General features: G+C 39.1%; 2 protein-coding genes across 2 annotated transcripts in view; one reads left to right on the top strand and one right to left on the bottom strand.

Moving 5' to 3' along the window:
* Positions 1–27,894, bottom strand: part of LOC124861406 (NACHT, LRR and PYD domains-containing protein 4-like) — a 328,592-nt gene that overhangs the window by 136,315 nt on the left and 164,383 nt on the right. The gene's annotated exons all lie outside the window — the stretch shown is intronic.
* Positions 5,541–17,632, top strand: LOC124861508 (gastrula zinc finger protein XlCGF57.1-like). Its single transcript, XM_047355313.1, has 2 exons — positions 5,541–5,956; positions 14,170–17,632. The coding sequence occupies exons 1-2, from the start codon at positions 5,818–5,820 to the stop codon at positions 15,714–15,716; spliced, it is 1,686 nt and encodes a 561-aa protein (XP_047211269.1). The 5' UTR covers positions 5,541–5,817; the 3' UTR covers positions 15,717–17,632.

Here is a 27,894-nt window from a genome sequence, read left to right as displayed (position 1 = left end):
GGTGGTGATGTCCCTCACAGGAAGAGGGGCCCCAAATCAAATTCTACCTAAGGCCCTATAAAAGTTTGGGACCTCCATGTCTCAGGCTTTCTGATGCCTTGCTTTGCTGTACTTTAAGAGGTTTGGACCCTCGCTGTGAGACCTTTTTGGACTCAGGTAAAGTCAAACCATTCCTGGATTTAAGAAAAAGACAGAGTTTCCAGCTGCTCATCAGTTATCTGGAAGTCATAGAGCTGTCCAGGGTGCTGAAGCTCTGACTGTTGATCACACTCTTAACCCCAATTAGTTGACTAAAAAATTGCGTGGAAACCCGTTGCCTTAAACCATTCTAGTTTTTACACAAAGATTAAACTAAACAGGTTTAGTTATGTTAACATCTAACTATAGTACAATGTAACAAACACATTTAGAAGTCTTTACTAAAACGGATTAGATCACAAATTTCTTCCTAGTTGTATAAAATAACTATTTTAAGCTAATCTTACATGAATGAAGCAAATAACCAATATAACATTATTTAAAGCTACTTATAATATTTAGTTAATATAAGTAAAGACACCAATCTGGATGATCTGTTTTAGAGTCTCTGTAACACTCACGATGTGTTACAGTTAAAGGAACAGACACTAGGACCAGTGCTAGGCTCGACTACGGGAGTAGAAAGATGCGTAAGTGTATTAATGACCACAGACCCAAAAATAAGTTTGAACTGCCAGCTTCTTATTTGTTGAGAAAACAATATTACAACAATGGACGTACAATGACACAAAATTCAATCCAAAATAATCCCCTATTTCTTCCCTTTTTTTGGGATACCTTATTTAATACCTGTCTGATTTTAAACCTGACGTCAGTTATTAAAGGGATACTATTTATTCAAACCTAGGTTATAACTCTATTTAAGCTCAAGTTGATACTGTTAATCTATTTGATTTACAGTTAGTAAGTTTAATCTGTTCAAATCTATTTTTATTTAGTGTTCCTTTCAAAGAAGTTAAGGGCTTTTCTGTTTCCTGTTTTAACCATTCCTTCTACCTATTTTACCCAAATAGACAATTTTACATTCCACATCCTAACAATTGATATTGGATATTGTTCAAGAAGAAAGTAAAACAATATGACACAACAGAAAACAATCAAACAACTGAATAACTTGTACTTCAATTCAATGTCTTTCCTCTCTGATACTCCTGAGAGTTAATCCCTTTCCTCCGAATCCAACGTTGTGTCCCTTTAGGAAAACATGGACAGATCATACCAGTTTAGATGATTTGAAATGTCCAGTAGATGTGTAGCTCCTGCTAAACCTTGGTTACAGGGTTCCTGGGTTACGGCTCGCCATCTTGTTTCTTGCTCCACTCGGAATTTCTCGATCCAATTTCCAGCAAAACCTTAAAAAGGCCTGGTTTGATAACCAATAAATCATAACAAAAGCTCTTTTAACTTTACTTTGTTCTCAATAAAACAATATACTCGTCGACTTGACGACTGAACATTGTGTGCTTCACCCACACCAGCTCACCCGTTACTCTCACAGTTTTATCTTTTATAACATAACAACAGAAATGTACTACATTAGCTTTCCGTTTCAATGAAATAAAACCATCTTACAAATAACATCCTTCATAGTAAATAAAATACACTTTTTAACCCCCCAAGTCCAGTTCTGTAGCATATAACACTCCAAACGCAGTCAAAAAAGAAAAAATACGGAAAACTCCTCCAGAAAATGGAAATAATTCCCAGACAGCAGGTAGACTTTCAATCATCAACTTTCTCTTATCTTTCTCTCTTTCACAGCACAACTCTTTTAGCTTCTTCTTTCTCTCTGCTTCTTCTTCCAGCGCCAGATGAACGTAGCAACCCAGTTGGCTGGAGTTAGTCACATGGCTACAAATCAATGTGACCCTTCAGAATAAGAGATTTTTCACACTTGACTGTTCTAGCTGCTGACAAAATAAAACTCTTATACAGATTGTTCATTTTCCAAATAAAATATCATGACATGAAATACAGTGTTTTAAATGTTTGTAATTATTACTTTTTATATCATTGTCTTTAACTATTTTAAGACTTATTTATTCTCTATTTATCTTCCTATCTATCTATTTCCTATTTATCCATTTTATAGCTATTTTTATGAAAAGGCTTATATTTAGCGAAGGCTATTTAAACCTGGGTTACATCTCCATGTAAGAAAATTAGATTTGAATCCAGCTTTGAAGGCATTTTGATTGAGATGATCCAGAAGCTGAAGAAAGCAGCAGCAGGTTCTACTCAGGTCCAAAGTTGTTCCTGTTGTTCTCCCAGTAGAACTCCACATTCCCAGTCAGTTTGATCAAGTTTCAGGTTTAAAATCACTGGTATCAAAGTTTAGTTTAGCCAAAATCAATCAAGTCCAAACAGTGAAAATGTGTCAGTGCAGAAGATCCAGAGTGTGTAATAAAATATTGATCCTGTGTTGTTTAGAAGCTAATAACCTCTTTCCTTCAGCATTTCCTTCATCTTGTTTTAGTCGTGTTAAATGTGTTTGTCAGTGTTTGGTTTCTTTATCCTCCAATTCTTAATAAAATGAGTTATTGAGTCAGAAAGCTGGACGTTGCTTCTTAAAACTATTTGAAGGAAAACAAGGAAATAAAAACAGACATTTCTTTATTCAAAGATTTGACAAAGTAGTCAAATAACACTGAATGCAGTTATTTCATCTTTAAGTTTGAAGCAGAACCTGTGGAAGTATCTGTGCTCCCTCTAGTGGACAGATTAGTTGTAGCAGAAGGTAACTGAGTTGGAACGCTGCACAGATATAATCATTCTTGATCAGTGTCTCCATGAATCAGATGTTTTCTGTGTTTCATACCCTGTCTGTCCTTCCTCCAGTTTGCTGCGGGTAAACCCTGACACAGTTGGTTTTAGATTAAGCCCATGCAGTTCATACTAACCAACACCTTGATCTACCAGGTCACACATGATACATGAAACATGGTTCAAACTTTCCACTCTGAGGTCATCATCTCCAACAGTTTATCAGCAATGTTCCTCTCAGATGACCAGATGAAGAACTAAAGCCAACATTTCTTTATCTCCATTCAGAGAGAAAACCTTTGATTGAGAACATCTGGTCAGTTTGACACAGTTACAGGTTTAAAGTTATTGGAATCAAAGTCAAGCTCATCAAGTGAGATAAATTCCCAGCAGTCAAAATGTCTCAGTCCAGAACATCCCGTTTGTTGGTGTCTGCAGCCTTCATACAGTGTAATAAAAATCCTTTATCTGTCTTTAATGTCTGACACTATTTGGGTCTTCAGTCAGAACCATTTCAGCTTTAAACTGGTCTCATGTTGTAGAGACCATCCAACAGGTCGACACTCTTGTGTCTCAAACTTTTTATGGATCCATTTCCTTGTCAGCTTGTTGGTCCTCAGGAACCTTCAGAGAACCGACCCTACAGACTACAGGAGATCCTCTAACAGACGGAGCTATTTGATCACAGCTAAAACACTTTCCAACTATGACCAGTCTTCGTTTTCACTAATGCTCTTCATCATGGAAGAGTTTTGAAGCAATCTGAGCAAATCTGCCAGATGATGTCTTTTATCCTAGAAATATTTAGCTTCAAACATTTAACAAGCTCAAAGTGTGAAGTAGCAGGGATGCCACATGTAGTGCACATTATTTTACACAGTTTATCAGGAAAAACATGAATGCATGATGCATGTTTATATCAGCAGACTGATATAAACATATCAGTCTGCAGAAGAAAATAAAGAGTTGGTTTCAAGTTTAGAGACAAAACCAAATAAAAGGACAGTTAAAGTTGAATTAGTTCAATATGATTCTATGGAAGTGAAATAAACAAAAGAAAAAGACTGATGAGAACAGTTGAAGGAAAAAGAGTAGAAAGTCTTTAGGTGAAGTTGGAGTTTCAAACAGCTACTCTTCCTGAAAGAATAAAAGTAGGGTGTATGTGTTTTCCTGTTAGGCCATACATTCCTCCTCCTCTAAGATGTTATAAATGCCAGAGATATGGACATATCGCAGCAGCATGTAAGGGGAAACAAAGATGTCCAAAGTGTGGAGGGGAGCATGGGTATGATGAATGTAAAAATGGAAAGGATACTTGTTGGAACTGTGGAGGGCAACACAGGGTGACTCATGGAGGATGTCAAGTAAGGAGAAAAGCAGTTGAAATTGAACACGTTGAAGTCATTAATAATAGAAGTTATGCAGAAGCTGCAAAAAGAGTGAAGAAACCAAAAGATGTTCCAGGAAAAGTTCAGCTGAGTCCAACACCAGAGCAAAGGCAGATTAGATCAGACACAGTACTGACATTTGAAAAGATTATGCTGTTTATTGCTTATGTAATTAATTGTACAGATCAAGTTAAGCACAAGACAGAGAAAATCAAAATAATCGTGAAAGGAGCAGAGAGGTTTTTCAGTATTAAGGATATATCATGGGAGCACATAAATAAGAGATTAGGGGAAGAAGGGAGGGTAGGAGGACTGGAAGAAAGAACAAATTGATCGTCTTACAATGGAATGATAGAAGTCTAATTTCAAATGGGCAACAGTTTAAAGGATTTATTAAAGATTTTAAAGAAGAATTAGATATTATATGAATTCAGGAAACTTGGCTAAAACCAAATCTTGATTTTGTTATCAAAGGATATGAAAGCATTAGAAGAGATAGAGACAGATCATCAGGAGGAGGATGTATAATATTCATTAAAAAGGGGATTCAAATTAGAGTTTGACCTAAAGGAAAAGAGTTAGAATATATTATTATTGAAATCTGGACAAAAATTGGGAAAGTTAAAATAACACATTTTTCTAATCCATGTAAAAGACTTTATTTAGCTCTAATGGAGGAACTTGGGAAGTATTTAGAGGATAAAGTGATTTGTGGGGATTTTAATGGACATAGCTCACTATGGAGTGATGATAATGATCAAAATGGAGGTATAGTTGAAGAAATAATGGATGTAAAATATTTGGTAGTTTTAAATGATGGGAGTGGAACAAGAATTAATTTGAGAGAAAATACAGTGTCGGAAATTGATTTAACATTAGTTTCAGATTCTCTAGCAGGTGTTAATGGAAAGTAATCAATAAAACAACTATAGGAAGTGAGCACTTTCCTATTATTACTGAAGTAAAACTACATATAGAAAAATATTGTATAAATGGGATGAAAAAATGGTGCTTTAGATCTGCAGATTGGGAATCTTTTAGGAATAATAGTGAAATAAAACTACAAAAAACTGGAAATAAATGGTAGTATTGATGAATTTAATCCTTCTATATGTAATGCTATTATATAAGCAGCTAACATTTTATTTTTTAAAACAGTGTAAGTTGTAGGATTAATGTATGTAGGGGTATGTATTATTATGTATAGATGTCATGTGGTCCACACTCCTTACCAGTTGGTGGCGGTAATGCTTCCTTCAGATGTATATAAAAGAAGAAGAAGGTAGAAGAGGCTTTCAAAGTAAGCCAATCAGAGGCAGAGTTCAGTTTACACAGAAACGCCCCCAGCAGCCTTGCTCAGGTAAACTAGCAGATGTAAGCTGCAACAATGGCGGGTCTGGAGGGAAGATTGCGTTTTCTAAGTGGAAGTACAGACACTACTTTATTCTCCTTGAGGTGTGGAAAACAATAATACATTTAGTCATGATTTCCGGTTCCGCTGGCCCCGCCCCCTCTTCCCAAACACGTGGATCTTTTCCGGGTTCTTCATCCTTTGTTCCCTGTTCGTCAGCAGCCCAGAAGCGGGAGTGTTGATAAAGCTGTAAGAGAGCTGCAGCAGCAGCAGTTGATGAACTCTGGAAAGAAGTCCAGCAGCTTGAGGAACATCTGGTCAAAGAAACTGGAGGGAAGCAGGAGCTCAAACAGCGGCAGGACGCAGCAGAGGAAGAGACACCAGATGATGGATGATGTTTTCCAGCCCAGATTAGGTTTGGATGTTTCCTTCTTCATGCCAACACTATTTAAAAAAAAATAGCAGTTAGTGCTTGGGGGCCTGATTGTCGGTCAGTTTATCTGCTGAATTACCAGATTTTAACTCTCATCTGCACCCACCTCAATCAACAAAACTAACTACACCATAACACCTCCACAATCAACTAGTTCTCCTTGTTTGGTTTGGGAAGAATATTGCCCCCTAGTGGCTGGTAGTGGCACCAAGATATGTTTGTGTTATTAATGTAATAAAGGGGATTTAATTAAACCTTTAGTTGTTTTTTATAATCAAAGCTTTATGCTTCCTCCTGCCTTGAAATGATTTAGTAACAACAGGTCTGTTAAGGGAGTTAAACTTGTCTCATTCATCCCAAGAGAGGAGCTGCGTTGTTACGGCCGGTGGCCGTGTGTATATTTTTTACTTTTTTTGGTTCAGTCACCAGGATTACATTAAGATCCAGGACGCGCCCCCATTAAATGTTGCAACCCAGCTCAGCCAGGGAAAGGGGAAGCGACATTAAGCCGGGTGTTGTTGGTTTTTGAATAAAAGCTATCTAAGCTTCCTTAGTTCCAGGTTTTTGACAAAAATAAAATAAAAGGAGAGTTTTAACTTCCTAAAGTGAAGCTTCTGAGCCTGCCTTCAGAAGCTCACAAAAGCTTTTAAAGGCACACAAGACAGGCCGCTGTAAGTTAAAGTTAGACACACAGGAGACAAACCCTTTAGCTGTGATGCATGTGGAAAAAGATTTGCCTAGAAGTCACAATTAAAAATACACATGAGAATCCACACAGAATAATTTGCTTGTGTGTGGAAAACGTTTTGCTTTAAAATCATATTCATACAAACACATGACAAATCCACACAGGAGAGAAAAACCCATTGGTTGAGATGCTTGTGGTAAAAATTTTTCCTTCAAGTCATCTTTAAACAAACACACAAGGATCCGAACTGGAAACTTTTTGGATGTGATAAATGTGGTAAAAACCTAATTCATACCTAAACAAACACACTAGAATTTACAGTAAAGAAAAGCCCCTACTGGTTATGATTGTGGAAACAATTTAAGCATAATTTAAGACTCTTTTACATCATATAGCGTAGGGCTGAGTGATATGGCCTAGCAGTCCAACTCAGTAACAACAAATGATCGGTAACATTTACCTAAACATCCATCCGCCCTCTGCTGTTATAGTCCCAGAAAACAATGATGCTGGAGTCTTGGTGTTTGTTCTTCCATTGTCTGTTATCAGGTTAGCTAGCTAATGGTGGCAGAGTCGTGGAAGTCCCAGTTTCTCGTGCTTAGGAGGAGCAGCTCGCTTGTTTAGTTCCCCAGGGAGTGGATATCCACCAGGTAGATAGTGGTGTGAAAAAGTGATCTTCTCCTAAACCTAATAACTGGTTGGACTAACCCTCAACAGCAACAACTGCAATAAAGTGTTTGTGATAACATGCAATGAGTCTTTTACTGCCCTGTGGAGGAGTTTTAGTCCACTCATCTTTGCAGAATTGTTGTAATTCTGCCAATTGGAGGTTTTTTTAACATGAACAAGCTTTTTCTCAGTTAAGATTTTAATACAGTTTTAAAGTGAACATTTATGCTTCAAACATGGGTTTTAATCCAACAAGGAGCTGTCTTACCTTCTTTGCCTCTGAAGCAACAAAACACTGAACTCCACTTTGACAAACCTCCTTAGAAACTGTTAAAGTTGCACCTCAACATGGAGTTTCTATTAAGTCTATAAAAGTCACAAATTGCAGGTGTGGCAGGATTATTGATTCTAGTTTTATTGCTGCTGATAATAACATTACATCCATGGGGAAGACCTCTCTCCTACATTCAGCAGCTAAAGGAAACCTCTGCTCCAGTGGGAGGAGTTATGGCCTGGTGTCGATGGTCCTGTTTTGGTGTCTGCAGAAAATCATATTAATGAAGTCATATTGCACCGGTTTTATATTCTTCACTCTGGCTCCCAGCAGATATTAGGATTAGTTTGTGATATTGTTACCAAAGTGCTGCTCAGAATCTGTTGATGTGTTCCTTGTCCCAGGCTAAAAGCAAAGGGGAACAGGATCTATTAGCCAGTGGGTCCAAAGCTTGATGATAGTTTGGGACTTTGTTTGTGTGACTAACAAGGAGTTTGACTTCGGTTAAACAGTCCAAGTATGGGTGAAATTTATTTTTTCTGTGACTCTGCCTTTCCAGTGTTCATCAGAGCAACATCCTGGGGAAAGAAACTGGCTGTGGTGGCTGGTTTCAGCAGGCATTGCTCTGTAGCGCCACCTGATGGTAAAAGTCTAAACAGCTTGTTTGCAGGGTGAGTTGAATCTGCAGAAATTTTATCAGCTTTTTCATGACCCTAGACCTGTATAAGTCCTGGATGGAGGGAAGGTCAGCCCTGATGATCCTCTCTGCAGACCTGATTATTCGTTGCAGTCTGGACCTGTCCTGTTTTGTGGATGATCCAAACCACACTGAGATGGAGGAAGACAGGACAGACTGAATAATGGCAGTGGAGAAGATGACCAACAGCTTCTGGGAAAGGTTGTACTTCTTGAGTTGCCTCAGGAAGACGGTCTCTGCTGGGCCTTATTCCGAACGCTGTCTATGTGTGAGGACCATCTCAGGTTTTGAGAAACTGTGGTTCCTAGGAACCCGAAGTGGTCCACAGTTGATACAGTGTTTTAGAGGATGGTGAGGAGGGGTGTGTAGGGAGCTGATCTCCAAAAGTCCACTAACATCTCTACAGCCTTGTGGTTCTGACCACACCAGTGTCCCAGCTGGTCTACCTCCTGTCTGTATGCAGACTCGTCATCATCCTGGATCAGGCCAATAACAGTGGTGTCTTCTGCAAACTTCAGGCGTTTCACAGACGGATCTGCTGAGGTGCAGGCATTCGTGTAGGTTGAAATGTAGATTGAACGCCGAGCTGAAGCCCACAAACAAGATTCTGGCTTACATCCCTGGGTGGTCGAGGTGTTGAGGGATGAAATATAGTCCCATGTTGATTGCATCACCTGCCGACCTGTTTGCCTGGTAGGCAAACTGCGAGGGGTCCTTCAGGTGCTTCAACACCAGTAGCTCAAAAGAGGAGGGGGTCCTGTAGGCGGTCAGGCTTTTCAAGCCAGTCCAGACAGCAGTGGTGCTTCCATGTGAGAAGTTTTTTTCTAATTTTCCACCATAGTTTGTCTTTGCTGCCTTGATCTTCTTGGTCAGTTTGTTCCTGGCCTGCTTATAGGGGTTGGGAATGTGATGCCGTGCAGTTTGGAAATAGCGGTGGAAGACATAAGTAGTGGCGGGCATTTAGTTGGATCGGCGCTGTTTTGTTAAAATGGGAATGTTTTGTTGCGTCTGTAACTGCCACAGTCATTTTCATGGCCGTAAAGGAAAGGGGATTCCAAATGGATAGAGTTTTTTCAGTTTTCCAAAGTGGAAGAAAAACTACGGAGCTCAGCAGTCAGAGCTGGCTGGCAGCTATTAGGCGACCTAACATCACCTTCACCAACATTACACGACACATGTTGGTGTGTTCTCTGCGTTTCCACTCAGGTAAGTTTCATGTAGTAATATTTAAATCATTTTTCTTAGCTAAAAAGCTGCACATAAGCTGCTAAGCTTCATATGTCTAACCAGCTACCAGGGAGGAAAACTCTGCCACTACTGCCTCCATGGAGGTAACTGTTCAGATTGCTAATATGGATCAACAGAAACAACACTTAACATGACTGTTTAGCATTGCACTGGCACCAAGCGTGTAGTGGGCTAAGAAACGTTGTTTGGGAGACATGTTTTTGTGTACAGGTTATCTGCATGTACCTTAGTGAGAACAACAGTGTTGAGGTGACTTACTCAGTAAATCTGAAGATCCTGCACCCTTCCGTTGGTAAACTGCAGTTGAGCTTCCTGGGACATGTAATTTCGGAATTGCACTCACTCCACATACAAGGCAACCAAACACGTTGGGTAACTTTACTTCTAGAAGCTCATTTAAGTTGCTGGTCCACTCGCTGTGTTTGTATGGGTCGAACCTGTTAACTGACCAGATTTCTTTTTGAGGTATCGCTGTCTCCAAATGCTGTTTAGATTGTTTTGGTACGGAATCCGTGACTTGCTCTACTTACGATCCATTGCTTTCACTGGTAGCTTCTGTTAGCGATGCCGGTGTTTCCACCGACAAAATGATGGCAGCAATCCCAGAGTGCAAAGCGTCATGACGTCCATAGGGCTTGATCTCTACTGCTGTGAGCTGCTACCTTCTCTGTGTGCAGTGTCGTCAGATCTGAAGGGAACCGAGGTTTGCTGTTATTGTAAGTGTAGAAGGTCTTGGTCTGCACACACATGTCCTCCCAGAAGCTGATGTATGATGTCATCACATCAGTGAGTTGGTTTAAGTCTGTGGCTGAAGTTTCAAAAGCAGTCCAATCTGCGCTGTCAAAGCAGGCCTGTAACATCTGCTTTGACTCATCAGTCCACTTCTTAACAAGTCCGAACAACTGGTTTGGAAGTTTTTAATTTCTGCCTGTAGGTTGGGATGAGATGGACCAGAAGGTGGTCAGAAAGTCTCAAAGCAGCCCTGGTGACTGCGTGATATGCATCCTTTATAATTGTGTATCAGTTTTCCAGAATGTTTTTCTCTGGTGAGACACTTAATGTGCTGTCTGTATTTGGGAAGTTCATTGATGAGGTTTGCTCTGTTAAAATCCCCAAGAACAATGATGAGACAGTCAGGATGTTTTTTCTCCACATCTGTTATCTGCACAGCTAGATGACTTTCTGCCTCATTGATGGAGCCTTCAGGTGGAATATAAACACCAACCAGGAGGAGAACTCCCTTGGTGAATAAAACGGTTTACAGTTTATGATAAATGACTCCAGGTCAGGACTACATGTCTTCTTCACACTTTGATATCTCTGCACCAACTTTTGTTTTTATAAAATCAGATCCTGTGTCCTCGCTTTTTTCCCAATAAGTCAGTGTTACGGTCTGCTCTTAACAGCTGAAACCTGAAATCCGAAGTGCTGGTCCTCGATGCTGTATTATTTATGTCAGGGTTCAGGGCAAATGGACTGAACCTATATAGTTCCTTCCCAGTCATACAGACTACTCAAAGCGCTTGACACTAGAGCCACATTCACCCAATGTGTATTAAAACATTCATACACCAACATGCAGATCGGTAGGCAACTTGAGGTTAAATGCCTTGCCCAGGGGCACATGGACATATGGCAGAAGGAAGCTAGAATCGAACTCTGTGGCCTAGTTTTAGTTATGCCAATGATTCTGTGTCTATGACACACAAGATTAAAGGAGGAACTTGATGCAGAGTAACCAACATGTCTGAGTGAAGAATTACAAAAGTTCCCACCTCAGCCTCTCCTAAGGAGACCTAGGATCCAAGAGGGTTTTGACCTTGAAATGCCGTGATAAAGTGAAGCTTTTCCTTTGTCTGATCAGAACAGTTACAGCACGGCTCCTAGGCACATGGCTGATGCTGGAAGACCGCTTCTCCCTTGCAAGGCTAAATTAATAAAACTGAGGAACTTCCTTTGTTGAATAATTTTTGTTCCACCACACTGGCAAAGAAGTTGAATAATTAAACCTCACTCACTTTCTTACCTTTTGTTTCTTACAGTATTTCATTTAATTTTAAAATTAATTTCATTTGAACTTTGTAGGCTGCACGGTGACGCAGTTAATAGCACTGTTGCCTTGCAGCAAGAAGGTCCTGAGCTCGACTCCCGGCCGGGGTTCTTTCTGCATGGAGTTTACATGTTCTCTCCGTGCATGCGTGGGTTCTCTCCGGGTACTCCGGCTTCCTCCTACAGTCCAAGAACATGACTATTAGGTTAATTGGACTCTGAATTGTGAAAAGGTGTGTGCATGGTTGTTTGTTGTCTTGCGATGGACTGGCGACCTGTCCAGGGTGTACCCCGCCTCTTAATGACAAAGTTGGAGAATTCTACAAGTGTCAAACTAAAGTGTGTTGAAGGTGTTTTATATCTTGCAAAATATGTCCTTAATTTGTGTATGCGTTTTTGCAATTAAGTGTGTGCAATTCATGTATGTCTTTGGAGCCAAGCCTCAACAAGAATTTCATTATGGTGACATAATGACAATAAAGATTCTTGATCCTTGATCCTTACTTCTACTTTGTTGCAGCTGTGGTTGTTTTAAAGTGTGTTACAAAGTAGTATCATACTCTGAAGTATGAACATAAAAGTTATAAAATACATAATAATTAAAACTAGAAAATTTCTGATGAAATTTAGACAGGACCTACCTCTAGAGCCAAAGGTCCTGTGGCTGGGTTAGGCTCAGCTTGTGTCAGGGTAGAACCTTGAAAAGCTTTAAAAAACTGTAAATTTCTGTGTGATTGTACCAGTGTTATGACCAAAAAAATGTTCATGTGTGCCTGAAACAGCGTCCGGGGTTCATTATGAGTTAAAACATGCCCTCTGACCTGACCTTATTATATAAAATACATAAGGCCAATGACAGTAGTTGCAGGGCTGCTTTGCACACAAGATTCAGAGGGACAATTACATGCTGGTCATTTGTTTTCCATGTGTCACAAATGTGGACACAACTGCTCTACAACAACAAACATCTTACCAGATATTTATCCAAGGAATGAAAAACAATGACCAACATTTTATAGATTTTGAGGGACGTAATTGAATGTCTGTAGGGAACAAAATCTTGGAGGTCACAGTAAATATTAGAGGACAAATTGTTGTAAAAAAAATTTGAATTTTCTATGTGAAGTATGAACAGTAAGAGCACTTTGACAAAACTAAAATCAGTGTTTCATTTTTCTTGTGAACATGGTTACTCACAGTGACGCTAGAAGTAGTAGCACATCTCTAACATCTGAGTCGCATGTTTTGACATACACTCACTGGCCACTTTATTAGGTACACCTTGCTACTTCCGGGTTGGACCCCCTTTTGGCTTCAGAACTGTCTTAATCCTTGGTGGCGTAGATTCAACAAGGTACTGGAAACATTCCTCAAAGAGTTTGGTCCATATTGACATGACAGCATCACACAGATGCTGCAGATTTGTCGCCTGCATCCATGATGCGAATCTCCTGTTCCACCACATCCCAAAGATGCTCTATTGGATTGAGGTCTGGTGACTGTGGAGGTCATTTGAGTACAGTGAACTCATTGTCATGTTCAAGAAACCAATCTGAGATGATTCATACTTTATGACATGGCACGCTATCCTGCCGGAAGTAACCATCAGAAGATGGGTACACTGTGGTCATAAAGTTATATGGTCAGCAACAATACTCAGGTAGGCTGTGGCATTGACACGATGCTCAATTGGTACCAAGGGGTCCAAAGTGTGCCAAGAAAATATCCCCCACACCATTACACCACCACCACCAGCCTGAACCGTTGATACAAGGCAGGATGGATCCATGCTTTCATGTTGTTGAAGTCAAATTCTGACCCTAATGTCCGAATGTCGCAGCTGAAATCGAGACTCATCAGACCAGGCAACGTTTTTCCAGTCTTCTATTGTCCAATTTTGTTGAGCCTGTACCAATTGTAGCCTCAGTTTTCTGTTCTTAACTGAAATGAGTGGCACCTGGTGTGGTCTTCTGCTCTTGTAGCCCATCCGCCTCAAGGTTCGACGTGTTGTAGGTTCAGAGATGCTCTTCTGCATGCCTTGGTTGTAACGAGTGGTTATTTGAGTTACTGTTTCCTTTCTATCGGCTCGAACCAGTCTGGCCATTCTCCTCTGACCTCTGGCATCAATAAGGCATTTGCGCCCACTGAACTGCTGCTCACTGGATATTTTCTCTTTTTCGGACCATTCTCTGTAAACCCTAGAGATGGTAGGGCGTGAAAATTCCAGCAGATCAGCAGTTTCTAAAATACTCAGACCAGCCTGTCTGGCACCAACAACTATGCCACATTCAATGTCACCTAAATCACCTTTCTTCCCCATTCGGATGCTCGGTTTGAACTGCAGCAGATAATATCGACCATGTCTACATGCCGAAATGCATTGAGTTGCTGCCATGTGATTGGCTGATTAGAAATTTGTGTTAACGAGCAGTTGGACTGGTGTACCTAAATAAAGTGGCTGGTGAGTGTATTTCAGATTGTTTATCTAGTTCTGATCTTTATCATCTTTGTAACATTGTCATGGTAAAGTTGTTCATTATGCATATAAAGTGTTTCAATTATGTCTGCAGATTTTAAAGAAGAGGCTCCTGAAGAACAGAGTCCTGATATGGACCAGCAGGAACTGGAGCTCCTCCACATAAAAGAGGAAAGTGAAAGAATCTGGACCAGCCAGGATGGAGAACAACTGAATGTGAAGGAGGAGACTGATGATACCAGGTTTCCAGTAACTGTTGTTAATATGAAGAGTGAAGAGGATGAAGAGAAACCTCTGTTCTCTCAGCTTCATCAACACCACACAGACGACAGAGATCTTCCAAGAAGTATCTCAACTGACCAGATAAAAGCAGAAATTAAAGAAGAGGACTGTGGAACAGCAGAAATCAGCATAAACCCAGATCTAAATACTCATGGAGGCTCTTCCAACTATTTAGAGACTAAAGACGGTGAAGATGATGAAGAGGATGATGATGTGAAGCATCATAAATCTGAGCTTAAACACTTATCAGACTCTGAAACTGAAGACAGTGAGGAGGATTGGAAGGAGAGCAGGACTTCAGGATCAGGCAGAAACACTGTCAACAAATCTTTGAGCTGCTCTGAGTGTGGAGGAAAATTTGCTAACAGACGCTCTCTTCAGAGTCACATGACATGTCATCCAAGATTAACGTCTTCAGATTGTTCTGGTAATGAGATTTGTTTCAGAGAAAAGAAAATTATAGATTCACTGACAAATGTCCAGAAAGGTAGTAAAACATTTAATTGTGGTGAGTGTGGTCAAGGTTTTACCAGGAAATATAATTTAAAACGACACACAAAAGTCCATACTGGGGAGAAACCTTTTATTTGTGATGCATGTGGAAAAAGATTTTCCTCCAAGTCAAAATTAAACACACACATGAGAATCCACACAGGAGACAAACCTTTTGTTTGTGATGCTTGTGGAAAAAGATTTGTCTACAAGTCAGCTTTAAACAGGCACTTGAGAATTCACAAAGGAGACAAACCCTTTGCTTGTGATGTATGTGGAAAAAGATTTGTCTTCAAGTCACAATTAAACACACACATGAGAATCCACACAGGAGACAAACCCTTTCCTTGTGATGTATGTGGAAAAAGCTTTGTGCAGAAGTCAACTTTAGATAAACACATGAGAATTCACACAGGAGACAAACCTTTTGGTTGTGATGCATGTGGGAAAAGATTTGTGCAGATGTCAACTTTAGATAAACACATGAGAATCCACACAGGATATAAACCTTTTGGTTGTGATGCATGTGGGAAAAGATTTTACTACAAGTCAGAATTAAATACACACATGAGAATTCACACAGGAGATGAACCTTTTAGTTGTGATGCATGTGGAAAAAGATTTGTCTACAAGTCAGTTTTGAACAGGCACATGAGAATTCACACAGGAGACAAACCCTTTGGTTGTGATGCATGTGGAAAAAGATTTGTCTTCAAGTCACAATTAAACAGACACATGAGAATTCACACAGGATATAAACCTTTTAGTTGTGATGCATGTGGAAAAAGATTTGTCTACAAGTCAGTTTTGAACAGGCACATGAGAATTCACACAGGAGACAAACCCTTTGGTTGTGATGCATGTTGAAAAAGTTTTGCTTCAAAATCATATTTATACAAACACATGACAAATCCACACAGGAGAGAAAAAAAACATTTGGTTCAGATGCTTGTGGCAACTTCTTTGCCTTCAAGTCATCTTTAAACATACACAAAAGAATCCAAACTGGAGAGACACTTTTTTTGATGAAATAAAAGATAAACCCTTTGCTGGTTATGATTGTAGAAAAGATTTAAGCATAATTTAAGACCCTCTTTACACCATATTGCGTACGTCCCGGGAAGCAATGTTTTTCCACATCTGTTATCAGTTTAGCTAGCCAATAGTGGCAGATTCGTGTAAGTCCCAGTTGCTTGTGCTGAAAAGCAGCAGCAGCTCGCTTATTTAGTTTGTCTGGGAGTGGCTATTCACCAGATAGTGGTGGTGAAAAAGTGTTTGCCACCTAAACCTAACAACTGGTTGGGCTAACCCTCAACAGCAACAACTGCAATAAACCGTTTGCTATAACATGCAATGAGTCTTTTACAGCCCTGCGGAGGAATTTTGGTCCACTAATCTTTGCAGAATTGTTGTAATTCTGTCACGTTGGAGGTTTTTCGAGCATAAACAAGCTTTTTCTCAGTTAAGATTATAATACAGTTTTAAAGTGAAAAGTCACACATTAACTGTGACTGTCTTATCTTTTTCAGAAGTGTAAAACTACAAGTATAATCACAGCAACATGTATGATGATTTTCTATTTTTCTACAATTATTAAATGTAATGAAGAGGGGTAATGTTAATCAATTGTGATGTATGAATAAAAATGAAGTGATGTTTTTTTTTTTAGCTGTAACTGGTATGAGAGCAAGAAGCAGATAAATACTGTGTTAGAAAGCTTGAGGCTGAGCAGATAAGGAGGGCACTATGGCTTGGGAGCCAGAGGCGGCAGAGACATAACATTAGGACGGGAGGGGCAGAGCCAGCTCACGGGAACTGGGCATGGATGGAAGGTCAACGAGCAAGCTCAAGTCATAACAAGCATGGGAGCGAAAAACGAGAAGCCAGTTTCATGCTGTTTTTCATCAGTCATGAAAGTCAAAAAACAGGCAAAAGTCATAACACAGGGAGCCAGCTGGGGGCTGTTTATGACTCTGTCTACGGAGGCCAAGAGACAGCAACAAAAAATCACGGCAACCATGTAACTCAATGATGGGATAGCTTGCCCAGCAACAGGGGATGAGCAGTGAGGCTATCTGCACTATAAAAACTGCCAAAGAAAGAAACGGGGTTGTTTCCTCGCAGAAGACCAGCGAACAAGATGGGACAAAGAAAGAAGCTACAGATGAATCAGAAGACCGGAGACGCAGCCCCGCTGACAATTCTGCATTATAGAGAGGATCAACCCGTGTGCCCTGAGAAGAGCTGCAACTCAGAATTGAGAATCTGAATTTCATCTGTTGCATTTTTACCAAGACAATTGAAATGAACTTGGTCAGTGAACAACTGATTGCTCTAAGTTTCAGGCTTCTGGAAATCTTGAACCAACCTCAATTACACCTCAAAGGTTTCCTTCAACTATTCAGGCTCTGGAAGCTACCGACTTTTGAAACATATGCCAACAAAGTTTCCGTTTTTTAAATTGAAAATTTTTTTTTTTTCAACTTTACCATTGAAACCCCGAGCATCAGCGCCTGTCCACGTAGAGGAAGAAAACTGAAGATTTGCCTCTCATCCAAGAAAACAATCACTTGTTGCCTATTGAAGAAATTATTCCAGTCGGATCCATGGTGAACCTCCGTCTCCAAAGCCTCTTCAGCCTTACCAGTTTCAGCTTTAGGGTAAGATAGGTTAAGTTGATTGATTTATTTCTATTATTCAATTTTTTTAAGTTTTGCTGATTGTTAATCTGTTACTGGCACCTGCAAAAGCATTACTAATTAAATAAAGCATATATAATTCTAGATTTATTGTGGACAGTCAATTATTTGAGTCTCCTTATTTTTGGGTTTTTCGTTGGTGGTAAAAAGTCTTGTTGCCTGGTTCCAAATGATTTTAGGAGGTTTTTATAGGTTGCCTTAAGCCAAACTTGTTAAAACAATGCCCTAGGGGCTCGTGCTGAGCCACTAAAATCAACCTAACCCATATACCAATTGAAAGTTGTAAAATAGGTAATGAGCAGCCGTTAACAGAAGTAACTGTCGAGGAGTGGATGACTGCTGTGGACTACTCAGTTGTCCAGCCTACCAGTTGAAGAAGGGTGAGACTTTTGGATGCAGGCTGTTAGAGGTTAGGCGTGTCATTTCCCGACACCAGCTTAAACAGATTTTCCAGTAAACCTGCTAAGGAAGACCATCCAGGTTTAGGGAAGTCCGGAACCGTTGGATGGAGAACTGGATTAAGCAATCCCCTTAGAAATAGGGAAGTAGGAGGGAAGGGTTAGTTCATCGGACAACAAAACCATCAGTTAAATGTACCCAAAACTGCAGTTATCGCTCCTTTAAGTCTTTTTGAGTTTTTACGGATCCCGTTTGGCCTTAAAGGTGCTACACAGACGTTCCAGCGAATCATGGACTCGTTACTGCAGGGCATGCTGTTTTTGTTTGTCTATTTGGATAATATCCTGGTGCCTTGTCCTTCTGCGGAGGAACACATGGTGCATCTCCAGGAGCTGTTTGTGCAGCTCAGTGAGCATGGCCTGATCATCCACTGTAGAGACAGTGGACAGTCACTGGCGTTGACTTTGCAGCAATCCCTCATACTGAGCATGCATGTAGCGACAGTGGAGAGGAAAAACTCCCTTTTAACAGGAAGAAACCTCCAGCAGAACCAGAACCGGGCTCAGTGTGAGCGGCCATCTGTCACGACCGACTGGGGGTTAGAGAGAACAGAGCAGAGACACAGAGAACAAAGAAGCACTGATCAAGGAGTACTTTCTATGGGAAGGAAAAGTAAATGTTAATGGATGTAGCTCCTTTAGTCATTTCACCTAGAAAGAAAGAACAGATAAACTCCAGTTTTCAAGGTTAGAGTCTGAAAGAGAGCACATATAATTAGTTACAGTAAAAGTTCAGTCAATTTCCATGTCTAGGAGAGAGAAAGGGTTAAACACTAAAAGACAGGGCTATGTGGATCATCGGTAGAGGGTGAGCATTAAGTTGTTACCAGCAGAAGCTCGGACAATTCCCCTCTCCAGAAATGTGTCACAGGTAGACACAGAGTCAGGCCAGGTGTAGCTTCTAGGAAGAGAAAAGAGAGAACAAAGTTAAAAGCTGAAATAACAGCAAATAATGCAAAATTGGAGAGTAGTGTGAGAATGTAGCGACGACGGTGAAAGTGGTTATTATTTCCTCCAGCAGCCTAAGCCTATAGCAGCATAACTACACAGATAGTTTCAGTTCAGATTATTTAGTTAAATGGCGCTTATTTACAACAATGTCGTCTCAAGGAACCCCACAAAGGGTCCCACTGATGGTCATTGTTATACTAAAAACCACAAGGATTGGGATACCTCTCTCTGTCAGACTGATTATAACCATTGGAAAAGAGAAGGGGTCATACAGGTAGCAGAAATGGAGGGTGTGTTGCATTCTGCTTTCCTTTCATTATTTTCTCTACCACTGGGTCATGCTTTGCAATCATTTCTAATATTTCTAAGAAGTTTCCTCTGTTAGCTGCCTCCTCTGTCTCACGGTGACCTCGTTGTTTTGTGTTGCAGTCAAAAGGAGCACTTCAGCCACTGTTTTAATATATTTTCCATTCTCTTTTATTTTCTGTTTATATGCTTCATTGAGAGCATCACATATTGAAGAATCGGTTAGTGCTGCCTTCTTGTGCTCACCCCATGCAAACATGGCATTGACATGACCCTTTGACCTTTCATGTTCTTTAAATCCATCGCCTTTTTCCAGTTCCAGAATCCCATAGATGAAGTAAATGCAGATGCTTGAGTATTTAGCAAAGAAAAATGTCTGCACACAAATCAGTAGGCAGAGTTTTTACTTTGTGAGACTCAAGCCATGGGTGCTGTTTGTAACACTTGCCTTTGAAGGACCTCTTCCTGTCGCCTTGCAGGGTTTGTGGGAAAATGCAGAGACGAGGCTGTGTAGGACCTGCTGCTCTGGACTGTGAAATGTCTGTAAAATATAAAGAATCATAATAAGCACTTGATTCAGTTTTTACAAGGTTTTATTCAAAATGACAAGTTACAAAGTGAAAATGTGATCCATATTTCTATGTTACTTAAAAAGAAAGAAGGAAGTCATAATGCTGTGTGAACTGAAAGATAAAATGTCCCAACATACCGTACGGTCCAGGTGGAGCAGCAGGTACAACATTAGGAGGATCTCTGTCATCAGTGTCGCCTGAAGCAGTAAAAACAACAACCATTAAACAGACTGAATGTGGACAGATTAGTGTCACATATTGTTCTTGATATTCTATTGAGATTTTCTATGTTTAGGTCTGACGTTTTCTATGTATTCACATAGAAATATCAAACACAATTAGACAATCTTTTGTTTTTTATAGTAAATGAACTCAAGTATGAGAGAGAGAACACAACAACTTCAAGTAACATGTTCATGAATTACATCTGAACCTGACATATCTGCTTAGTAGGTGGAGCTCCAGACAATGTTGGTTCACAACCAGTTTCCTCCTCTAAGTGTTGCTGGTCAACTGTGGGAATACAAGGATGGTTTAAAATGACACACACACACACACACACACACCTTGTTCTTCTGTCTTCACATTTGTCAATTGTTTTAATTGTGTGTGTCGTATTTCAGAAAGTTGTAACTCTAATTCAAACTCTCCATGCATAACCTACCATCCTGTATTGGGGGAGTGGACGGCTCATCATCTTCATCACCAGGCTGCTGGCTTGTGTGGACCTTTGTGCTGCTGCTGGTAGAAGCTGAAGAAGCTCTGAAGATCTTTGCTTCTCTTCATCTTCTCTTAATATCTCTGGAGGAAATGTAATTCAATCACTCAATCATGCAACCAATCAATCATTCAATCAACCAGTCAGTCAACTCACTTCGTGCAGCTAGAACTACAATATCAAGAGGGATCATTGAATTGAGTTTAAATCAGTGTACAAATTTAAGGTGTTTCCTTGTTTAGAAAACAAGGAAGTGTCAACAATCTGTATAATTATGTTCTTTTTACAATTAATAGCACAATCAACACATTGGATCTCTAACATTTGTGGCATTTGAATGCAGGTTGGTCTGCCTATTGTCTAAAATATGTGAGCTGTGAAAATGAAGCCTAGTCCTTAATCTCTTAGAGATTAAGGACTAGGCTTAATCTCAGCATTAAAACACAGAGCAAATACAGCGCTGGAAAAAAGTGCTGAAACAACCTTAAATATGTTAAGAATGTATAACCAATCAATGTACAGTTCAATGTTTTTCTTTAAGATCATTTAGTATTTTGGTTGTATTTCAAACTGCATGGTGTCCTGATTTATTTCCCCAGCACTGCAAATAAGCCCGTTTGTTGTTGACACGACTGTCACATTTCTTCCACTGCTTAGTGAAAAATATGACATCAGCTTTAGATATTGAACACACACATCAGCAAAATAACCCCAGTCTTCAGTCCAGACCTGTTTCATCTTCAATTTATCTCATTAATAACAACAAAAAAGCAACTGAGGTTAAAACTAACTTGCTTTGCAGGCTGCTGCTACACTAGTTAACTTGTTCTTGTCTTTTAGCTGCTGCTACTTATATAAAGTTTGCTAAATAAAGTTTTTTCCTACACATTCAGAGCAAATTCCGACTTAATAAAACATTAAATAAAATATAATAAAATATTACATACCTCTCAATTGTCTGAATCCGTTTTTATCCAGTTCCAATGGATGCTGTCTCTGTTGGAGCTCAGCTGCAGGCAGCACGCAGATGCAGCATGGCTCTACTGACCTCTGACCTGCAAGGTCACTCGAGAAAACCTCCGCTGATCAGAAATCAGCTCTGCAGCCTCAGTCCGACCATTATTGTGTTAAACGTGCAAAACTGATCCTAGATCCGTCAGTCAGACATCACCATTGATTGACAGCGTTTCTCTTGTTTCTTGAGTTGACGAAGTTGAACAACGACCAGGGGTGGCGCGCTGACCCTTGCCCCCCCCACCTAAAATCACCATTGAAGAAAAACAATCCATCCTGTTGAACAATAAATATGATGAATATCTGTAGTTACAACACATCACCACCAGAGGGCAGTGACTAGTTATAATGAAACAAAACTGTTAAACTTTATATTTTCATTAAATACTTTCTGATTACATCAATTGATATAACCCTGTAAATAACAATCTACATATTTTATACATGTATGTTATTAGAGATGGACATTCATTAATAATCATAGAGACACATATAGAGATACACATAATAATAATTTAACAAACAAAAACAAAAATTAAGATTTTAATCATTTTGGCCCTAAACTCGGTCTTGATACCGCCCTCCTGTGGTCGCAGACAGTAATTACACACTACAATCGTTTACATTAGTTTAATAATGAATTTGATTAATGATAAAAATATTAGTGACTGTAAACTGAAAGACAGATGCTGCTGTTCAACATCAGCTTGTAGATCTGCAGCTGCTGATGATCAGAGTTTGTGTTTAAAACAGGAAGCAGAAGTGAAGATCAGCTTCAGAGCTAAAAACCTCCTCCAAGGTGTCTCAACCTGCTGCTGGAGACTGTTAGCATCGGTAGCTCTGCTCTGTGTCTCTGTGGAGCTGCTTCTAATTCACTCTAACAGAGAAAATGATGATTTTATAGTTTTCTTTAAGTTGAAACTGTTTTCTCCCTGAAATATTAGACTTTTAGTCAGAAAACGATGAAATAAGTTCTTTGCTGAGGAGACTCTATGACAATACACTGAATTATAAAGCTAGCTGCCATATTTATATTAACAGGATGTTTCTGATGAGACTAAATTAAACCCTGCAGGGAATCTTATTCATGTTTAACAACAGTAATTTAAGCTGATTTTATTGACTGATACAAACTTAAATTACAACAAACATAAACAATACATCTAATTGAACAATATGAATAATAGTAATTACAATATCTCACCACCATTGAGAAATAAGTATTTGTTATTATTATTATTATTTATAATTAAACATAGTCAGTCAGTCATTTTCTACCGCTTATTCCATAGTGGGTCACAGGGAGCTGGTGCCTATCTCCAGCAGTCTACGGGCAAGAGGCAGGGTACACCCTGGACAGGTCGCCAGTCCATCGCAGGGCAACACACATACAACCATACACACACCTAAGGGCAATTTTAGAGTTACCAATTAACCTAACAGGCATGTTTTTGGACTGTGGGAGGAAGCCAGAGTACCCGGTGAGAACCCACGCATGCACGGGGAGAACATGCAAACTCCATGCAGAAAGACCCCAGGCCCAGAATCGAACCCAGGACCTTCTTGCTGCAAGGCAACAGTGCTACCAACTGTGCCACCGTGCAGCCTAATAATTAAACATAGTTATCATGAATTGTTTCCTTTGTGTCTATTAGTTTTCACCTCATTTAGCTAAAAACAAAATATAACAAAAATCAGACATAATGTCCTTCTGCTGTGAAACCAATAAATACGGGTCTTTCTGCATGGAGTTTGCATGTTCTCCCCGTGCATGCGTGGGTTCTCACCAGGTACTTTGGCTTCCTCCCACAGTCCAAAGACATGCCTGTTAGGTTAATTGGTCACTCTAAATTGCCCTTAGGTGTATGAATGAGAGTGTGCATGGTTGTTTGTGTATTGCCCTGCGACAGACTGGCGACCTGTCCAGGGTGTACCCTGCCTCTCGCCCATAGACTGCTGGAGATAGGCACCAGCTTCCCCGCGACCCACTATGGAATAAGCGGTAGAAAATGACTGACTGACTGACTATTAACGTGTTTTTATTGCCTTAATGTGAAAGGACAGACCGGAAGTGAATTATATGTAAATTCTTCACCTTGATTAATTAGCTGCAGTTACCGTCTGTGTCCAGTAGAGGGAAATAATAACCGCCCTGCTCTGATAAAGAGATTTATTTTGCGGCTCCGCAGATAAAACATCAACATTATTCTGACTGTTTCCATGATAATTTAACATTTCATAAATATTCTCCTAACTTTAAAGTAGAAGCTCAGCATCTTAGCGTTTATAGCAGAGTTGTAGAGCTTAGTTTCATCTGTCTGTTGGAGCTGAACCTCTGCTTTGAGTTTAGGAGCCACAGCTCCTCTGAAGCTGCTGCTGCAGTCTGTTAGCATCGGTAGCTCCGCTCTGAGTCTCTGTGGAGCTGCTTCTAATTCACAATTACTGAGAAAACATTGAAGAAGCCCAGGAGAAGAATCTGTATTCATTTATCTGACTGGGAACCAGTTAACTCGCTGATCTGAAGCTGGAAACCAGTTAGCTACAGCGCTACAAACCTTTTTTATTAACCAAAACATTCATAGAGAAAAACACACACAGAGTTTAAGACATCAACATCTTCACATTTACAGATTTTTCTGTATCAGACATCTTAAATATGCCTCCTTAACTAATTGGGACAAAATTAGGACAAAACTAATAAGAGGAGAAAGAAATTCTCTACATTAAAAACAAGATACTTGCTAACATCACACCTGATGGAGAGAATTAACATTTCTAATAGTTACATTTTACAGCAAACTATACAAACAAAAATATCTTAACAAAAAACTAAAATAAAAATGTTAAAATGGGTTAATAACAAATTCAATTCTGCTATGAAAGATAAACAGGGGCTGAATTCATTTATTTAAAGTATAAAATAACAAAAACTCATTTTTTGACATCTTCTCAGTTGGTGAAGATTTTATGAAACAACATTTATGAATATTAAATCTGTTAAACTAACACTGGACAAAAAGGATTGGAATCCGGGAAGATGCAACCTGTATTTTTTTCCGTATTTTTCAAAGATAAAGGACATATCCGAAGATATGCTAAATGCATATTTGAGGTATGCAAATTCCGGATAATTCAGGATCGGGACTACTTTGCATCTGGAGATATCCGGACTTCGGATACTTATGTCTGGAGTATACTGATAAAATCCAACACACGGATTTTCAGAGGATCCACCCACGATCTTCTTGCATTTTAAACGGATTTTCCTAATATCTCTCGACACGTATCCTGAAGTATACACTAATATCCTGGGCCCGCATTCTCCTGAGATCCTATTAAGGATTTCTTTGTATATTGAATGCATCTTTTGAAGATTTCCCGTTATCCTTACATATCCTGAGCTTTTATTCTCAGAAGGTCCCAAATTGGATTTTCTTGCATTTTTTCTGGATCTTCTGAAGATCTCGATACATATCCTACAGTGAACCCAAACCCTTAAACAATGACATCTGGGATCTTCACATCCTACACATGACATTTGCAAGATGGTATTTATTCCTGTAACGCATCAGGTATTTCAAACTGAAATATCTAGTTTAACTTTTTTTTTATTACAAAAGAATTCTACATTTTTAGGTCAAAAACAACTTCGAGGGTAGAAAATTCCCAGTTGAAACAGATTTATATACACTTTACTATAATTCTGCATATTTGCTATGGGCCCATGCACATACAGCTGAAAAAGTGTCATGTTGTACTGATTGGAATCTATATTGTAATATTGTTACGTAACCACTAACCAATAGCAAAGTATTTTGAATACAAATATAACAATACAGTTACATAGAGAAAATTTGGTTTATTGAAGTAGCCTGCTGTTTATCATGAACCAACAACCACTGTGGAGTAGGCACATAAATTGTAACGCACAATGACTCAAAACACAGAGAACATTGAAATGGTTTTATTATATAAAACTCAAAATTTTCTTAAAAAGATTGTAAATAAAAAAATCAATACTTAGTTTTAACCTTTTGCAATAGATTTGTTTAACACCAAAATGAGAAGAATTACAAACACCTGACAACCTGTCGTAAGCACTTAAAACGCTATACAAAAATGTTCCTTGAACAACACCCTGTTTTAAATATTATATTCCTTTAAGGTACATGGGATTAATCCCGTTGGGAATCTCTCGCAGGCTGACCACACCACTGGTCACTCTACGGTGGACCACCCTTGAGTTGTAAGTAAACCTTTCCTCAAGAGCTCCCTGGCACTTTTTGATCATATCAGTGAGTTTGTCAGCCCTCCACGTTGGTGGACTGACTTTCCACACTGTGGTGTCCTCTTCATCAGTCTCCTCGTCACTCATTAGTGCCGCCACCACCCCTTCCATGTATAGTAGATCTTCAGCACTCAGCAACTCTCTGGCCACCTCCTTGTGTGCATTAAGTAGCTGAAAAATTACAAAAATGGAAGTCAAAATTGGTAATAAAAACATGTATAAACACAATCAATGAAAGATTAAGTGGATGTATCGTCTTCTGAACTTTTTTATTTCACTACATTTTAGAATATTTATCTGTTTCTAAAGCCACCCGTGTTTGCATCAAAACACTGAGCTATCTGCATTCAAAAACTTACCCTCATATCTAAAAAGGCATGCAGAAAATGCTAAATTCTTAATATTAATTTTCACAATATCACTTTGTCCTGTGTATATAAGCTTCCAGCATTAATTTCTTACAAATTAAGTGTTTACTGATTTTACAAATGTGGTCAAACAGACACAAATCTGTGTTGACAGTAGCTCTGTAAATTCTCATTTATTGGTCAGTACATAAAAAATAAATCATCATTTAAAATTTTTAATTATTCTACCAGAAGTTGTCTGTCACCTGTATGAAGAAAAAGTCTCAATTAAAATTAGAGTAAAAAAAACAAAACAAATAAAACAGTTGACGCATCTTGTGCTACTGTGTGGCTCAATGGATTGACATGTCTATAATACGCTCTTTTATTTTGACAAATTATGGTCTAAATTATTTTCATAACACCAGGTGATAAAAGAGGAAAAGGCCAGGTCATGCTCATGGTTAGCATCTTGGAGAAGGGACAGAACAACAGTGTCATCTGAGAATTATCTTGTCCAAAAATAGTGCTTAGGATAGTTATATCCTTACTCTGTGCCTCCTGTTATTCAGGGCTTTATGTCTTCAGCCTTGTTTGATCTTGTTCTCTTCAATCAGTCTGTGATCCTCTTACAATGTTCATAGTAACGCCTGCATGCTCCTATATAAAAAAAAAAGGAAAAATGAGTAAAAAATAGCGATGCTGCATTTATTAGGTGAAGCATTCTTTCTTGACCTTGATGCACTGTCCATTGAAATAAGAAATTTGAGAGGGAGAAAGAGATAAACGCCAACTCTACACAATTATCTGAGATGTAAATATTACAGTGGCACTCATGGGCCATGTCAGAGCTTACATCTGCTCACATCAGAAGAGAGAACGACCAGAGGCCTTGTGGGACCTGCAGGAGGGTGAACGTGCACTGACACGAAATGGAGAGCGTTCAGGGGCATGTATTAGTGAGCAGATTTCATGAACTCATTTAACGCATTTGCTTGGCTAGAAGGACCAAGGAGTATGAACTTTGGATTCATTCAAACAAAAACTGTTTTGTGATAAACATATTTTGATGTCATTAAGGCATGATTGGATAGATTAGTAACTGTACAGTTACTAAATGTTGCATGGATTATATGGAAAGATTTCACCTTATTTTGACAATACTTTAAGAGATTATTTTTGTTCATCATAGATTATGTGAACCAAACAAAAATATAGTAATAATATGGACTAATGATCATATAGGTATTTTAGGTAATGAAAGAGCAGATAGGTTGGCTAAGGAAACTGTTAAAAAAGAAGATATTGATAAGCCAACCAAGTTGTTTAAATCTGAAGGTAAAAGTATAGTTTGGAAAGAAAGTAAGAAGTTATGGAAAATGAGGTGAGATAATGAGATAAAAGGGAGACATTTAGATAGGATTCAAAATACAGTTGATGTTACAAGAATGAGAGGATTAAATAGGAGGGAGGATATAATTATATATATTTAATATATGATATATATATTTATTCATAGATGTAATTATAAATAGAATAAGAACTGGTCATTATTTGTTGATTGTCACTCTTTTTAAGAAGGGGAAACATCTTACTGGTTTATCTTATTGGTGTAATTCTATAGAAATGATGGAACATGTTTTTATAAATTGTGAGAAATATGTGAGTCTAAGAAGATTATTGAGTGTGGAA

This window comes from Girardinichthys multiradiatus, chromosome 24, assembly GCF_021462225.1.
Source record: "Girardinichthys multiradiatus isolate DD_20200921_A chromosome 24, DD_fGirMul_XY1, whole genome shotgun sequence".
Taxonomy (NCBI): Eukaryota; Metazoa; Chordata; class Actinopteri; order Cyprinodontiformes; family Goodeidae; genus Girardinichthys; species Girardinichthys multiradiatus.
Note: the sequence above shows the minus strand (reverse complement) of the source record. Positions and strands in the feature narration are given on the sequence as shown.

What these genes read in the sequence shown, in the direction of transcription:
- LOC124861508 (XM_047355313.1), top strand. Translation starts at nt 5,818, where the DNA reads ATGAACTCTGGAAAGAAGTCCAGCAGCTTGAGGAACATCTGGTCAAAG. An exon ending in TGTTTTCCAGCCCAGATTAG is followed by an intron (nt 5,957 to 14,169) that starts GTTTGGATGTTT and finishes TTATGTCTGCAG; the next exon opens with ATTTTAAAGAAGAGGCTCCT.